At 43.7% G+C, this 12,302-nt stretch overlaps 2 protein-coding genes across 4 annotated transcripts in view; one reads left to right on the top strand and one right to left on the bottom strand.

Moving 5' to 3' along the window:
• Aldh6a1 (aldehyde dehydrogenase 6 family member A1) overlaps positions 1–8,129 on the bottom strand; it is an 18,820-nt gene extending 10,691 nt beyond the window's left edge. Inside the window, exons 1-2 of the mRNA XM_038338261.1 lie at positions 7,998–8,129; positions 1,084–1,143 (exon numbers count right to left, since the gene is read on the bottom strand). Of these exons, the coding sequence (XP_038194189.1) occupies positions 1,084–1,143; positions 7,998–8,048 (111 nt within the window). The 5' untranslated portion in view covers positions 8,049–8,129. The remainder of the gene's footprint in view (positions 1–1,083; positions 1,144–7,997) is intronic.
• A 358-nt stretch (positions 8,130–8,487) lies between these two features.
• Positions 8,488–12,302, top strand: part of Lin52 (lin-52 DREAM MuvB core complex component) — an 82,312-nt gene continuing 78,497 nt past the window's right edge. The window contains exon 1 of one of the 3 annotated variants that reach the window (XM_038336546.1): positions 8,488–8,664. In XM_038336546.1, the coding sequence (XP_038192474.1) occupies positions 8,634–8,664 (31 nt within the window). In that variant the 5' untranslated portion in view covers positions 8,488–8,633. The remainder of the gene's footprint in view (positions 8,665–12,302) is intronic. The other 2 variants (XM_038336547.1, XM_038336545.1) reach the window with 2 other exon arrangements.

The following is a 12,302-nucleotide window of genomic DNA, read 5'->3' as shown; positions in this document are numbered from 1 at the left end:
AATTCTGGTGGATAACTGGATCTAGCTGCTGAGTCACCTCTCTAGCCCTTTCCCCACCAAAAATTTAACCTTCTAGTCACAATGGAAATGTTTATACCTTGTGAGAGTAAAGAGTAAAATAATCAAAAAAAAATTTTAGATTTTCATTTATTTATGTATACAAGTGCTCTATCTGCCTTTATTTCTAAAGAGGGTATCAGATCCCACTGTAGATGGTTGTGAGCCACCATGTGGTTGCTGGGAATTGAACTCAGAACCTCTGGAAGAGCAGTCAATGCTCTTAACTGCTGATCCATCTCTCCAGTCCAAGAATTTTTCAAAACTATATAAGAATGCTTACTTTACAATATTGAAAAACTGAAGCACACTAAATGTCATATGAAGAAAATCAAGTCACATACACTGGATGGACTATTATATACAGTCCTTAAAAATTGTAATTATAAAGAGCATCTCACAACACCGAAACTGTTTAAAACACAATAGATGGAGTAACAGATAAGAAAACCAAGGTAGAAAAATTTTCTGGGCATGGTGGTACATATCTGTAACCCCAGCACTTTGGAGGAGTGGAGGCAGGAGCTGAACGTCAGCTGATCTAGTGAGTTCTAGTCAAGCTAGGTCTACATAATGAGACCTGTTTTTTGTATTGTTTTGTTTTGTTTCAGAGATAGGGTTTCTCTGAGTAACCCTGGCCATCCTGAAGCTCACTCTGTAGATCAGGCTAGACTCGAACTCAGAGATCCACCTACCTCTGCCTCCCTAAAGCCGAGAGACCTGTTTTTAAAAACACAAAATAAGGGGCTGGAAGATGGCTCAGCACTTAAGAGGTTCCAGGTTCTTTCCCAGTACCCACCCACAACCATCTGTATGCAGCTCCAGGGTATTTGACATCTCCTATCTCTACAGGCAGGAGGCCCACATGGTGCACAGCATTCATGCAGGCAAAACATACATACAAATTTCAATAAAAAAGCTCAAGGCAAATTAAGAGTTTTTTGATCACAGTCGTATGAACAGAAAATGCCTGAAAATTACACAGATTCCTTCTCAGAAGTCCATTTTAGAGCCCAAAACACTCACCACCGACGACGAAGAGAAGGAGGACGCTGGGTACCATATGGAGCTTACTTTAGAAGAAACCTATGGGATTAAAAAGTATCTGGTAAATGCCAGGTGTAGTGGCAGCACTCAGGAGGTAGAGGTAGGAGGATCTCTGTGAGTTCGAGGCTGGCTTGGTCTACAGAGTGAGTTCCAGGACAGCCAGGGTTACACAGAGAAATCCTGTCTCAAAAAACAAAAACAAACAAACAAAAAAAGAACCCCAATAACTAACCAAATAAAATTCCTGAGAATAAACTAGAAGACACAGAAAGTTATGGAAACAATAAATCATAAAGATCATGCTCTGGAGCTGGGCAGTGGTGGCGCACGCCTTTAATCTCAGCACTCAGGAGGCAGAGGCAGGCAGATCTCTGTGAGTTCGAGGCCAGCCTGGTCTACAAGGACAGGTTCCAGAAGAAAAAAACCAAAACCAAACCCAAAAAAAACAAAACAAAACAAAACAAACAAACAAAAAAGAATGTCCTGGATTTCCAGGGAACTCTTGATTTAAATAATCTTTTTAGTCATTGTATTATATTTTGCAAAATACAGTCACCACAAATCTAATGAAAGTACTTAATATTTCTAAAGTAAGTGTTGAAGACAGTATAAATCAATGTTAATGTAGTAAACCATAAATAATATTGTCTATAGTCAATGTGGATACAGATTAAATAGTAATAAAATGTAAATATATAGTCACACATACTTGAAAACAAATGTTTATCACACCTTTACTTTTATTAGCCTCAAATTTGGTAATTACTCCAACATCCACTATTAGATAATATGATCAAAGTGCATATATATGAAAATATAGTGGAACCCATTTTTTATAGAATATATGTTAAGAGTAAAATTTTAAAATGCAATTGTTGAGTATGGAGATGCTCTTTAGGAAGCCAAAGGATCGAATCATACATATATTCAGTGTCAGTCTGGACCCTGTTCCATGGGGAAAAAATGAGACGAAACATTAGATGATTTCACTTATATAAAACTCGGTGCTAAGCCAGGCGGTGGTGGCGCACGCCTTTAATCCCAGCACTCGGGAGGCAAAGGCAGGCGGATCTCTGTGAGTTCAAGGCCAGCCTGGTCTACAAGAACTAGTTCCAGGACAAGCTCCAAAGCTACAGAGAAACCCTGTCTTGAAAAACAAAACAAAATACAAACAAAAACCAAAAAAAAACAAACCCAAGAAACCAAAAACAAAAAACTTGGTGCTAGTAGCTCATCTATAGCACCATCAGATCCATAGTTACCCAGGGTGAGAGGAACAGCAGTCAGGAGAGCTAAAGGGAAAGTTTTGGGATAATAATTATTTTTATTATTTTGTGATACTTTCACAGGCATTAAGGCTTACCAAATGGTATATGCAAAATATGTACAGATTATTTTGTGTCCACTTCACTTTAATGAAGCTATTTTTAAAAATGGTACAGGTACCTCATGGCAGGATTATATGTTGCTATTTGGTAGGGTAAAAAAATCAGGGAACTAAGGAGGGAGATTCAACTATAATGTTAAGTCTCATACTGTCCCTCTAAACATATTCAACATGTGCTACAAAACTGATTTAAGAAACATTCAAGCAATAGGAAGCTGATGGTGACTTCTTTGTCCGCTGCTCACTCTTGCCTCTTGACAGTGTGCTTTATGACAATGGTCCCCTCAGCCACTGCACACTTTTGCCAATAGAGTGCTTCGCTTCTGTACTACATTGTGTGTCTCCCTTGCATTCTATTGATGAAGATCACGAGGACCAGGGAGTTGGGGAGAGCAAAGCAAAATCCCAGTGACCTGTCGGCTTTTTATCTTCACTGTGAGATCTTGGATATTCTTCTCTTAATTATCTTTACACGAGTCTCATCAACTCTTCAATCTACTCCAACCTTCATGACTAAACAGCAGTGATTTTTATATCCTTCTAAGTCCTCCTTAGCCTTGGCCTCACAGCAGAAGTGACAGGGTTAATTACTCCCATATCTTGAAGTCTTTTCACTTGTCTCTGTGCCGTCCTGGGGTCTTATCTACCCTCACCCCTGCTTTTTCCCTTTGTATCCACCCCCAGTCTCTTTTCCAGAGTTATTCTCATCTTCACGGATAGTAAACCAATTGCCCAAGGCTTAGCCCTGGGATTTCTTTCTTCTTGTTCTGTACACACTCTCCCTGAGAGGCTCCAACCACTCCAGAGGCCTCATTAGGCTCTGATCATCCTCACGGCTGCAGTTCTCAGCCACTTTTCTCCTTCAGGTAATACCATGTGACTGTTTTCATAGCTGAACTCCTCCCTTTCCTCCCACCAGTCTGCTCTACTTTCTACAGCCCACCTACCTGAGTAAAAGGTCCTTAGTTACCTGGCTGATGCTGTCACCTCATCTCCTCCCTTTCTCTTATCAGTGAACTAAACCCGGCCTGGCAATCTATCTTCCTAGAAATCTTTGAATGCACTGCCCTCTCCTCTCTTCACCCTGTCATTTTCCAAGTCACTACCACAGCTGTCTCTTAGAGTTCAATAGTGGCTTTCCAATCTTACATGTTCTGAATCCAGTTCCTTCTCCTTCCTCCCTCCCTTCCTCCCTCCCTCCCTCCCTTTCTCCCTCCCCCCCCTCTTGTTTTTGAGACAGGATTTCTCTGTGTAGTCCTGGCTGTCCTATAACTTATTCTGTAGACCAGGCTGGCCTCAAAGTCACAGAGATCCAGCTGCCTGCCTCTGCCTCCTGAGTGCCGTGATTAAAGGCATGCCCCACTATTCCCAGTTCTGAATCTAGTTTCTATTCCATAATCAGAGAGGGTCTTTCTAAGAGGAATTAGGTTAGACTACCCACTTATGCTGAACTCCACTGGGAGTGTACCTTAGAGGTAAAGTAACAAGCATGTACAAGTTCCTGGGTTCCATTCTCAGCAGTGCAAAACAAAACAGCAAAACAAACAAATGAACAAAAAAACAAAACAAAACAAAACCTCCAGTGGCTTTCTGCTGCCCTTACAATCAAGATTAGCACGCGGTGCTGTTCTGAAGACTGCGTACGTAGTACTTCTGCTTCCCTAGTCTCAGTGCAAGACTGCATACGTAGTACTGCTTCCCCAGTCTCAGTGCGAGCACTACTTCCTCCTTGTGCTCTACTCCAGCCACTCTGGAGTCAGACATTATCCTGCTTCACTTTCTGGACAAGTTCTATCTTCTTTGCTTTTGTCCTTCTTGTCCGACTCTGTTTCGTTCCACTTGCCTGGCTCATTCTTTGCTCCCTCAGGTTTCTAGTTGGCCATCATCTCTTCTAGGAAGTCTCAACCTCAGGTATGGGGTAAGCACCTAATCGTGGAGTTCATAAAGCACCTAAATTCTTCCATTTTTTTATTCCACATTACAGGACAGCAGCTTGTTTAGTTACTAAGTGTCTCTCTCTTTAGATCACTAGACCATTGTGTCCTCTGCCCCTAGCCTAATCCCTCTAACAGACTGAGGATTTGTTAATATTTCACAGACTCAGGATGAATACTCACCAAGCAATAATTTGTTAGTAATATTGTTTCATGTGTTCTCCCTTAAGCATAAAAAGTGAACGCAGCTGGGCAGTGGTGGTGCACGCTTTTAATCCCAGCACTTGGGAGGCAGAGGCAGGCGGATCTCTGTGAGTTCGAGGCCAGCCTGGTCTACAAGAACTAGTTCCAGGACAGTCTCCAAAGCTACAGAGAAACCCTGTCTCGACAAACAAACAAACAAACAAACAAACAAAACCAAAACCAAACCAAAACAAAACAAAAAGGTGAACGCATCAGCTAATTTAAGCATTCTAGGTCAGTTACTTTTATGTTTTAACTTACACAGTCTTCCTCATGTAAAGAAGATAAAGCAGACAGTGCTCCCACTATCATGAAATATCACTATGTAGTTTTTGCAGGGTCAGACCTCATATCCGTTTCGCATTTCCTAAGAAATACTCATTAGCACCATTCCTGAAGAAACTAGCCTCTGACTTTCACTCTCTAGAGCAATGGTTCTCAACTTTCCTAACGTTGTGACCCTTTAATACAGTCCCTCATGTTGCGGTAAACCCCAACAATAAAATTATTTTCATTACTACTTCCTAATTGTAATTTTGCTACTTTTAGGAATCATAATGTAAATATCTGATAGGCAGGATGTCTGATATGCAACCCCTGCGAAAGGATCGGTCAACACCAAGGGGTCATGACCCACAGGTTGAGAACCACTGTTCTAGATACTAAATCCCTACCTGTTGTTTCCTTTGTCTTCTCCCCTTGGCTAAGGACTAGCTTGTGCTGAATTAGACCATTTGAGTTTGGGACTCTTTTCCCTATGTCCCTTCAGTGCTCTGGAGACCCCCAATTGTCTCCTTGCATTACAGCTGGGAGTATGTTCAAAGTCTAGGACGGTGTAAAGGAAAAAAGGCCTGCCGAGGTCTAAGTCCTAAATTCTCAGCTCCATCAGTTACTAACTGGGTGAGCATGGGTCAGTGACCTGAAGTGTCAGTCAATTCATTTTACCACGTTTTCAATTCTAATCCTCGTGGAGATTGTAGAAAGTAGTGGAGTTAGGGTTAAATTTGCAGACTGGCATGGCATCAACGAGGCAGGTCACTGGGTTTCATTAAGACTGGTTTTGTTTAATCTCTGAATGGGAAAGATAATATCAAAGCAGAGAGTTTAGGCTAAATTCTACTAATCCCCAAACAGAAAAGATAGGCCGAATATTTAAATTCACGGAAAACTCATTCATTACTTTGTATGCTAGCCTAAAAAAGTTGAAAAGCCCCTCTGAAAACATGAGTCTGATCCTTCCTAGTTTCTTCTGACAGTCCTTTGATAGTCGTGGCTGTCAAATTTAGACAATTTTTTTCTGTTTATTTTTCTTTCTTTTCCCCTTTTCTGGTGCTAGGGATTTAGTATGTTACCCGGGTGTTTTTTGTTGTTGTTTTTGTTAAGTTTCTTTAAAATTTTTGTGTATATGCGAGTATATGCAACATGGATGGGTACAGAAAGGCAGCAGATTGCCTCAAGCTGGGGTTAAGAGACAGTTGTGAGCTACCCAGTGTGGGTGCCGGTAACTGAACACAGGTTCTCTGAAGAGCAGCAGGTGCTCTTATCCTTCCTGCTTTCTCCAGCTTCCAGTTTTACTTTTTAGTTTAGAAATTACTTTTTCTTGTTTTTTTAAGTAACCATTTACAAAGTAGCAGGTTTCATTACAGCATTTTCAGGCATACTATTAGAATATGCTGCTTGTCACTTTCGTCTTCAATTTACCTCCTCATCTCCCTTCTTGCTCTCTGACTGATTCCCTTCCCAGGCTGGTTTTGAAGCGGTCTCATGAAATTTTCCTGTCACGGTTTCTCCAAGAGCTGGCCCTGTGTACATGTGCCACCATGACCATTCAGACGAGGCTCTATCAGAGTGTCACGTTACAGTAACTCCTAGTTGTCTAAGAACTAGTTCTGGCCTTTCCCCGAGTCAGTTCAGAGGTTTCTTCAAATTGGTTTTTAAAAAGAAAAAAAATCTATATCTGTTTAAAAAGTAACACGCGTGGGAAGAGAGATTCTGCTCCTTTGGTGATGGGCTAACAATGAATGGAGGTGGGGGCAATTTCTATAAAGGATTTTAAGAGGTTGGTAATGGGAAATGTAGAGTGGAAATGCTGTCTCTCTTACTAGAAAAACATACCAGAATAGAACTAGGGAGTGGAGTCATGCCAGCCCTCTATGGCCTCCAACCCATCCTCCACACTGTCCCATTAAACAGCACATTCAATCCTGAACTTTTGGTGACTCCACCGATAATCTAACAAACACACATTTCTGCAGTAGAACTCATAGAAACCTGATGAATAGAAATAAAACTTTATACAAGTGCAACAGCATAGAGGACCTTCCCAGGCTGGATGAATAAGAAGGAGACAATATTGCTAATGCAGGATTATGAATCTTGCCAGGAACATAGTAAATCTTGCTTAATATTCTAAGTCCTTGCTAAGGTGCAAACACAGAAGAGGCTATACACAAAGCTGGGATCACTGGCTTGAAGCTTCCGTAGTGGCTCGAAAGCTGCCCTTAGGTTGGCTTCTGCGGGGTTCCCATGCCAGTCTGGCAGAGGGGAGGGTGTGCTGGCACCTGAGGAGCTGGCTTTGGGAACGTGTTTTCCTAGGCTTTCATTTTCTACCACCTGTTTGGGAAATGTTTAGTCTTTTGAATGAAGCAGTATTAACAACGTGCCCTTATTTAACTCTAAAAATTAACTCCGTTTAACTTTGCAGAGAAAGTTTAACTTGGCCCCAGAACTTGTGAAAAAACACTAGGAGCCATAATAGTTTGTGAAAACAGCTAGCAAATGGCTGCCTTTGATTTGAAAACCTAGGGTACATTTATTTCTAGGCGATTCAAAGTTCCTTCGCTGACCCTCGTTGCAGGTCCCTAGTGAGCTCTCCCCGCCCCCTTACCTCAGATTATTAACAGAGGTCGGATGGGGGAAGGGACGCTCCTGGCAAAGAAAAGTACTCTAAGAAAGGTGACCAAAATGGGGGAGTTTCTGGGGAACATAGTTAGCTGGTGCAGAGGTGAAAGAGAGACCTTAGCAGGAACCAGAGAGAGAAAGCGGCCAGCTAGTGACAGCAGGGACTGAGCTTAACGGGAGGTGGGTGGGTCAGAGCCAGAAAAGGAAAGACTCAGGAGTAAAAAGTCGGAGCGCCAGGCTTGACGCTCCGGGGCTGGATTCAAGGCCAGAGACGGTACAGAGTGACAACCCGGACTCACGGGTTTGGTGGAACGAGGGTCTGCAAAGGGGCTGGGCCAATAAGTTTGTCCGGCAGGAGCATGGTTTAGAGTCGGGGAGGTAAGGACTCATTCCTAACATCACGGTCCCTCGTCGCCACCCTCACTCGCCTGCAGGATCCGGGTCCGCACTGCTGCCGCTGCCGCCACCGCCGACGCCATGGCTCACCAACTTTTCGGCCCAGTTCTCCGAGTCTGGGGCTGCCAGTGCCTCCGAGAAGTCACGCCGCTAGGCCACGCCCACCACAGGTCGAGCATGTCCATTGGAGGAGAGGGTCACTTCTCCTAACCAATCACTTGTCAGAACTCCTTGACTCCCTCCCGTCACTCCCAGCCCTGGAGATATGTGATTGGCCAGAAGCGGATGCGTTCTCGCCCCCTTTCGCCTCAGCCGATTTTTGTTGGCGGAGGTAGGGAGACGCCCCCACCCCGACTTGGTGCTGCAGATTAAGCACCGAGTGGAGATGGGGAGACGCCCCCTAACCGGGAACTCCGATTGGCTACAGGTAGGCACCCTCGAGGTCCCGCCCCCTTGCTATGGAAAGTAAATAAGGCCCTGGGGGAATTTTGCCGGCGTATCACCTTAACTACCACGGGCGGGGCTGCCGTGTAGGGTGGGACTAGGCAAATATTACCCTATGGGGAAGGGTAACCAGCCTGGGCCGCGAGTTGAGGATAGGGTGTCTCCGTAGGGGCGTGGCTTGTGGGGCTTCGCTTTCCCGCCGACGGTTGGCCACGTCACGTGACATGGGCTGGAAGATGGCGTCTCCCACAGATGGTAAGAGCCGGCTTGGAGATTGTTGCCCTGTAGTATTTTTATTTGCTGCTTTGGGAACTTCCGATGTCTTCACGCTTACTCTTCTTCCTTGAGCCCTTCTCCTTTCCCTCCCACTTCCTTCCTTTGGCGTATGTTGGTTTTCAGCTAACAGGGTTTTCACAGCGTCTCCGGAGGTGCTGAGTATCAGGTCTCACCTGTGTATTAGTTGGGTGAAGGACGCCACCAATCAGACCCTTTCCCGGAAAAAGAACAGAGGTCGCCCTGGCCCATCGGTGATGTTGAGGGTTCAAAAAGGAGGGGAAAGGGAGCTTGCTTTTCGGACCGGCCCATTGGAGTGTTGGTTCTGTTCTCATCTCAGAGCTAGAACGAGTTTCTCAAGTCCTAGCTGTGACTGGTGACTGAGCCGAGAGAGAAACATGCTGTCTCTTTCTCAGTTTAGGACCGTTGTTGCCCTGGCAGCAGGAGGAGCGAGGACCTGGTTTCCTGGCCTTGAGCCCTGTGGGAAATGGAAATTATTTTTGTTAATGTAGTTCATAGGCGTCTCAACTCTTAACCCGCACTCCTCTACTTTATGTGTTGTGTCCTTAAGCTGAGGGCAGGAACAGTTCTGCTTATATGTCATCTAAGATGCAAATTATCTCAGATGGCCATTAAGTGTTTTCGTTAGACCCCTGTGCTTTTGCTGGCGGTTCTGTCTTAGTATTTGGAATTGCCCTTCTGTCATTTTTCAGTAGCGCAGTCTGTTCACTGTCAGCATAGTTATTCTGGTAACTTTGCCCGGGCCACACCCAGTAATAAATTCCAAGTCTGTCTTATTTCATAGTTTAATCCTAGCTTTTAGCATAATGCCTGCAAAGCATTTGGCCTTAAATTAGCATTTGTCAAAAAATGAAACTGTCCTTGGTGTGTGACCTCTAATCCTAGCTACTTGGGAGATCGAAGCAGGAAGATTGTTGCTTCAGGCTTGCCTAGACTACAGAGGGAATTGTGGCCAGGGTATGTCTCAAAAAGTTGGGGTTCATTGTTTTTTCTTTTATTTTTATTGAGACAGGAGTTCTCTGTAGCTTCGGAACCTGTCCTGAAACTCCCTTTGTAGATCAGGCTGGCCTCAAAATCACAGAGATCTGCCCGTCTCTGTCTCCTGAGTGCTGGGATTAAAGGTGTGAGCCACCACCACCCACTTGTTTTTTGTAGACAGGATTTCTCTGTGTAACTTGCTGTCCTGGAACTCATTCTGTAGACCAGGCTGGCCTAGAATGCCTGTCTCTATCTCCTCAGTGCCGGGGTTAAAAGGCATGCATTACCATCTGGCTTCAAACGGATTGTTTTATTTTTAAAAAGTTAGGGAGCATACAGGAGGGTGGAGAGATGGCTCCATGATTAAGAGCACCTGCTGCTGGATTCAGTTTCCAGCACCCACATGGTGTCTCACAGTCATTGGTTCCAGTGGATTTGATCTCCATGGGTATCAGGCATGCGTGTGGTGTACAGACTACAGTAATACACATAAATAAATCTAAAAACAAAAAATGAAAAGTGAGGGTATAGGTGAGTGGTGGAGACTTGCCTATCATGAATGAAGCCCTAGGTTCAGTCTCCAGCACTGAAAAGAGTATTTAGATTATATGCAAAAACAGTGTTACCAGATTTTTCTCCTTTCTTCTTCTTCTTCTTTTTTGAGATAGGGTCTCACTTTGTAGGCCAGGCTTCAAATTCACCATCCTCCTGCTTCCCTATGTGTGCCTCCAATGTACTGGGATTAAAGGTCTGCACCACTATGCCTGGCCTCTTACTTGATTTTAATGTTTTAGGTAAAATACATCTTAAGTTTTGAGCTGATTTACATACCTTAAGAAAGGGTGGATGTTCACAGCAAAACAGATTCTCCAGTCTGGTGTTTTTTTTTTGTTTTGTTTTGTTTTTTTCCCCGTTGTTAAAAATGTACTTACCAACAAAAAGCAAAGGGCAGGGAACATGAAGGAAGACAGACAGTATTTTTGTTCTTCTTGTTTAAGACTTGGGGTTCTTCATTTTGGTGCCTGTAGAGGTTTCCTGGGAACAAGACTTCCAAAAGACCATGTCTGGAAGACTGTGGCACAAGGCTGTATTTGCTAGATAAGCAGGGTCTCTAGAACCAAAGTGAGTACAAAACTCTTCTTCAAATGAAAGGTGTTTCTGCCAGAGTTGAAAGTGAGTTCTGCAAGGCAAGAGATGTGCTCATGTGTACAAAGCAAAACATTACATAGGGACTCATGGAGGCAAACCAGACAAAATCAAAGTACTCTGGGAAAAGGTGAATTGGGCCCATAGAAATGGTGGCAGCCATCCTGTAAAGGCCAATGGATGCAGGATTCATGTAATGCTGCTCCCCACACAAATCTAAACTAGTGAAAAGTAAAAAAAAAAAAAAGATTTTGCTTTTAAAGAATTGGGGTTAATGATACTGCAGTTTCTTGAGATGAAAAGGATTGGGAAAGTGCAGTTTTGAACATAGTAGGCTTAAGGGGTTTTTCCTACATGTAAATGGAGAGAGATATCAAGTAACCTCTTAGACATGTTATTCTAAAGGTCAGGAGAAAGACTGAGACTGGGTATGAGTTAACTGTTGATATAATAGTGAAGTTGTGTAGAGAGTGCAGGTAGCACAGAATGAGGTCGAGTAGAGACTGAAGAAGGAGCCCCTATGCGAAGCACCAGTATGGTGGTTGCATAGAGAGGTGGCGTAGAGGAAATGACTGGGAGGATTTAGCGTAGAGAACCTTGATAACAGTAGTTTAGTGCATGTCTAGACAGAATCACGATTTTTATTCATTAAGCAGAGAGAGTAGGGGCTGGGCAATAAGGCTGGCACAGTAGGTAAGCATGCTTGCTCTGCGAAGATGAGGACCGAGTTTGAATTTCAAGTCTTAAAAAGCCACCCACTTAAAAGCCAGGTATGGCTGCAAGTGCCTGTTATCCCAGCATTTTGGGGACAGAAACAGGTGGATCCTGAGAGCTTGCTTGCTAACCAGTCTAGCTAGTTTCTGGTTTAGTGAGAGATGTCTCAAGACAATAAACCTGAGAGCAGAAGGAAGACAGTACGCGTTCTGGCCTCCATAGTCACACACCTACACCTGCACTCATTACACCCATACAACACACATATACAGGAGTGTGAGGTGAGGAAGTAAGAACAGGATACTCAGGAGGGAGGTTATGAGTTTATGGGGAGAGTTTACATGTTTATAATGTTTATGTATGTGTCTGCACTCAGACATGCATGTGGGTCCTGGTGCATGTGTGTGCATACATGTGGAGACACAGTTAACCTTGGGTGTAGTTTCTCAAAAGCTGTCCACCTTGTTGAAGTAAGGTCTTTTATTGGCCTAAAAGTAGTAGGCTAGAATGGCTAGCCAACAAGCTCTAATCCCTCAATGCTGGGATTACAAACAGTGTGTAATGTAGACAGAAGTTTCTGTCCCGCCTTGTCCTGCAGCTGTTCAGTCCCAAAGAAACACAGAGGCTTATATTGATTATAAACTGTCCTATTAGCTCAGTCTTATTATTAACTAGCTCTTACAACCCGTAATTCTTATTTATATTTAGCCACATGTCTTGGTACCTTTTCTCAGTAAGGCATTCTCATCTTGCTTCTTCTG

This window comes from Arvicola amphibius, chromosome 7, assembly GCF_903992535.2.
Source record: "Arvicola amphibius chromosome 7, mArvAmp1.2, whole genome shotgun sequence".
NCBI classification, from domain to species: domain Eukaryota; kingdom Metazoa; phylum Chordata; class Mammalia; order Rodentia; family Cricetidae; genus Arvicola; species Arvicola amphibius.
The sequence above is the reverse complement of the archived record's forward strand: the minus strand, read 5'-3'. Positions and strand labels throughout refer to the sequence as shown.